The sequence below is a fragment of the Phaethon lepturus genome, unplaced genomic scaffold (assembly GCF_000687285.1).
Source record: "Phaethon lepturus isolate BGI_N335 unplaced genomic scaffold, ASM68728v1 scaffold21226, whole genome shotgun sequence".
NCBI lineage: Eukaryota > Metazoa > Chordata > Aves > Phaethontiformes > Phaethontidae > Phaethon > Phaethon lepturus.
This window is the reverse complement of record NW_010545842.1, coordinates 1,551-5,035: the sequence shown is the minus strand read 5'-3', so window position 1 is coordinate 5,035 and position 3,485 is coordinate 1,551. Positions and strand designations below refer to the sequence as shown.

At 53.9% G+C, this 3,485-nt stretch overlaps 1 protein-coding gene across 1 annotated transcript in view; it reads right to left on the bottom strand.

Moving 5' to 3' along the window:
- Positions 1–312: 312 nt before the first annotated feature.
- LOC104622351 (cytochrome P450 1A5-like) overlaps positions 313–3,485 on the bottom strand; it is a gene marked incomplete at its 5' end in the record, with an annotated part of 4,039 nt that continues 866 nt past the window's right edge. The window contains 6 exons of the mRNA XM_010289102.1: positions 313–619; positions 849–935; positions 1,339–1,462; positions 1,551–1,640; positions 2,209–2,335; positions 2,771–3,481. Coding sequence (XP_010287404.1) covers positions 313–619; positions 849–935; positions 1,339–1,462; positions 1,551–1,640; positions 2,209–2,335; positions 2,771–3,481 — 1,446 coding nt within the window. The remainder of the gene's footprint in view (positions 620–848; positions 936–1,338; positions 1,463–1,550; positions 1,641–2,208; positions 2,336–2,770; positions 3,482–3,485) is intronic.

Genomic DNA, 3,485 nt, shown 5'->3' with positions numbered 1-3,485 from the left:
GACAGCTTGCACGCCCTGTAAATGTGCTTTGGGATACTAAGACTAGATGTGATGGAATATCCAACATTTGATGGAATATCCAACATTTGATGGAATATCCAACACCAACACCAGACTGGTGTTTCCGAATTTCCAGAATGCTGGAAAATGAAAAAGGCAAGAAATGCTACAAAGTGAACAAGGTAAGACAGGAGCTTTAATGGCTTCAGTTTATTATATCATCCCACCGAGTTGTCCCATACCCGGCTTTGCTACTAGGACAGCCAGGTCTTTTCTCCCTGGCGATGTCTGGGCAAGGGATAAGCCCATTGCTTAGTCCATGCTCTTCATGGGGAAGCGCTGCTTGACCTGGAAGTGCTCACATCTTTTGTGCTTCAAGGTCAGTCCATACAGAGGCGTCATGTCCACCTTCTTGCCATCGCAGACGCTGAACTCCAGCTGCTGGAGCAAAGTGGAGAGGAAAAGGAAGATCTGCCACCTGCCAATGGGTTCCCCGATGCACTTCCTTTTCCCCAGGCCGAAAACCAGCACCTTCTCCCCATCCGCTTTGTTCACTTCGGTCCCTTCAGCACTGAGGAAACGCTCTGGGTTGAAGGTCAGCGGATCCTTCCAAAGTTTCCTGGAAGGGAAAACATCAGGTGCTGAGATGGTGTCTCCTGGCCATGGGTGTAAGGGGGGACACTGGAAAGTGGGACCTGTCAGTACGAATATCCCTGAATTCAGCAGATACCTCACCTGCTCCCTTTTCTCTTACAACAGGTTGACTCCACTTCTGCCCAGGAAGATAACCGTGCAGGAGGGGTCCTGTATGTCACTGCAGGAGGCTTCCTGCCTCAGAAGGTACTTACTCGTCATGATTCACTTGCCACTGATTGACAAACACGCAGCGGTCCTTTGGGATGTAGTAGCCGTTCAGCACTGTGTCCCTGGTCGTGCTGGAGAGAGAAAAGGCTCTGAGAGTTTGGGAAGCAAAAGGGTTCTTCTACATCCTCAGGGGACTATTAGTTTGCTCCTGATGCTGCTGAAGCAAGGACGCAGCCCAAAGAGATGGCTTTACGAAGGGCAGTTGCATTGTCCGTGAGCTGGATTGGGCAAACCCCTGCCTGAGCTGGGTGGAGTATTTTCAGTGAAGGCAGCAGAAGGCAAGAATTGGTCTTTGCGAGCTCCTGCATTGCCCTGCAACAAGAGCTGTGAGCTCCTGGTCTCCATGATGAAGCCATCGTTCTACAAGCCGGTAACGATCTCCCCGCCTCTCATCACACCGCTGCCGGCATGGCTGTAACAAGATGCCTCAAGTCCACCTTGTCCCTCCACCTCCTTTGCAACCTCAGCACTTGCCTGTGCGGGATGGTGAAGGGCAGGAAGGAGGAGTGCCTGAACATCTCCAGGATAAAGGCTTCTGTGTAGGGCAGCGTGCCCCGGTCCGACAGCCTCGGTCGCCTCTCCCGGCCGATGGTCCGGTCTGCGGGAGATGGAGAGGAGGGAGCAGGCTGGGGTCAGCCCTGGTCAGGGAGGTTTTGGCCCCGGAGGAAGCGGGCTCATGGACTCACCTAGTTCTTCCTGGATCCTCTTCTGGATGTTGGGGTACGTCACGAGGTACATGAGGCTCCAGGACAGGCCGGTTGTCACAGTGTCGAAGCCTGGTCAAAGAGAAAAGCATGTAGATGAGGTCTGTACAAAACACAGGGCACGCGTCTTCGCTTGCTGCCTGTGAAGGTTATCACACGGAGCAGTCTTGGATGGCTGAGAAGGCAGAGGACATACTGAGCACACTGCAAGACTTGGGTTTCTATCCTGTCGGAGAAAACTTTGCTAGAATATCCTGCGCTCACTCATCCTGAGTCACCCTTGGGTTATGTCAGGTTTGTATAACTTCCCTGGAATCGGGGGAGTTTCCACAGAGTAACTCAAAGATGAATCAGTCAACAGACATCTCCCTCCACCAGGAAAAGCCACCCTGGCTTGTGAAGCTTGACTGAGCTATAAGTTGTACCCTTCGCTTTTCCCTGAAGCCTCTTTCCAGAGCTAATATCCCATGCTGGTCTCTAGGGGTGTCCCTGGAAGGTCCAGGAAGACCAGTGAGCAGGAGAATGAGAGCTTAGACCCAAACTGGCTGCCTGGTGTTGGACAAAGGTGGGTCAGACAGAGCTATAACACGAGGAGCCTGAGAAAAGCTGCAGCAGCCGAGGGACCGGTGGGAGAAGATACCTGCTCCAAAGAGGTCATTCACAAGGTTGACGATCTTCTCCCTAGGGATCTGCGTGGCGGTACTTGCTTCCATGTTTTTCTCCAGGCACTGCTCAATGAGGGAGTCAGTGATGTCTCGGATGTTGTTCTGCGAGGCAGAGAAGACAAGTCATGGCAGCAGAACCGGCAGAGGAATGGGTGCTGCTGAGCAACAGCCTGATGCTGGGAGAGCCCAGGGTCATACAAGCACTGGAGAACAACACCTTTCAGCTCCCATGGTCCCTATTGCTTTTGCAACCTATGAAAACAAGGAGACGGTTCTCCAGGGAACCTGCGGCCCATATCAGATGTTCAACTGACAAACTGGTCCTACCCCACAGGGCCATGGAGGAGAAGGAGGACTGCACATGGAGAGACTACAGGTGCGTGAGACTACAGCTGGTCTTGCTAAATGCAGCAATACCTGCAGGAACATCGATGTCCACTGATGCTTGGCTGCAAGAAGAAAAACAACTCACTAACAGAGAGGGGCAGAGAGCGGGGACGCATCTCTGGTGCAGGTGAGGGTCCTGCAAGCTCTTACCTTGTCGTAGGTCTTGTAGTGCTCTTTGACTATCTTCTGTAGGAAATGGAGGAATCGCTTGTTGAAATCTTTAAATAAATTCATGGTGCGGCTGGGAAGGTACTGGAGCACGGGGATGAAGTCAGCGGGGTTGCCAGAAGCAGCCACGTCGACAAACTGCTCGCTTACATTCACTATATTGAGCAGCTCTTGGTCGTTGTGGTCGTAACGCTTGCCAAAGCAGATGGCGCAGATGACGTTGGCCACAGAGACCACCAGGTAGCGGTAAGGGTCAAAGCTCTTCTCCTCCTCCATCAGCTGCAGGAACTTGGCGACCAGGTAGTCAGCCTCCTTGGAGACGTGCTCCTCCAGGAGGCAGGTGGAAGAGGAGGTGGGGCTGGGGGCGATGGAGAAGGTCTTCAGGGCGTTCTGGGCCAGCTTTCTGCGGGCTTTCCACACCTCCCCTGAGTCGGGGCTGAAGGCCAGGCTCTGGCCATCCGCAACATGGCGGAAACTGTAGAGGTCAGGACGTCCCATGAAGTCTTCTCCTTGCTTCACCAGTGCTTGCCTGATGGTCTCCAGCCCGCTCAGCACCAGCACGGGCCGGGTGCCGATCCTGACCTCCATCACGTCCCCATACTTCTGGCTCAGCCTGGTCAGGGCCAGGTGCGTGTCCTTCCTCAGCTCCAGCACGTTGCCGAGGACGGGGTAGCCTCTGGGTCCCGGGGGGCGCTTT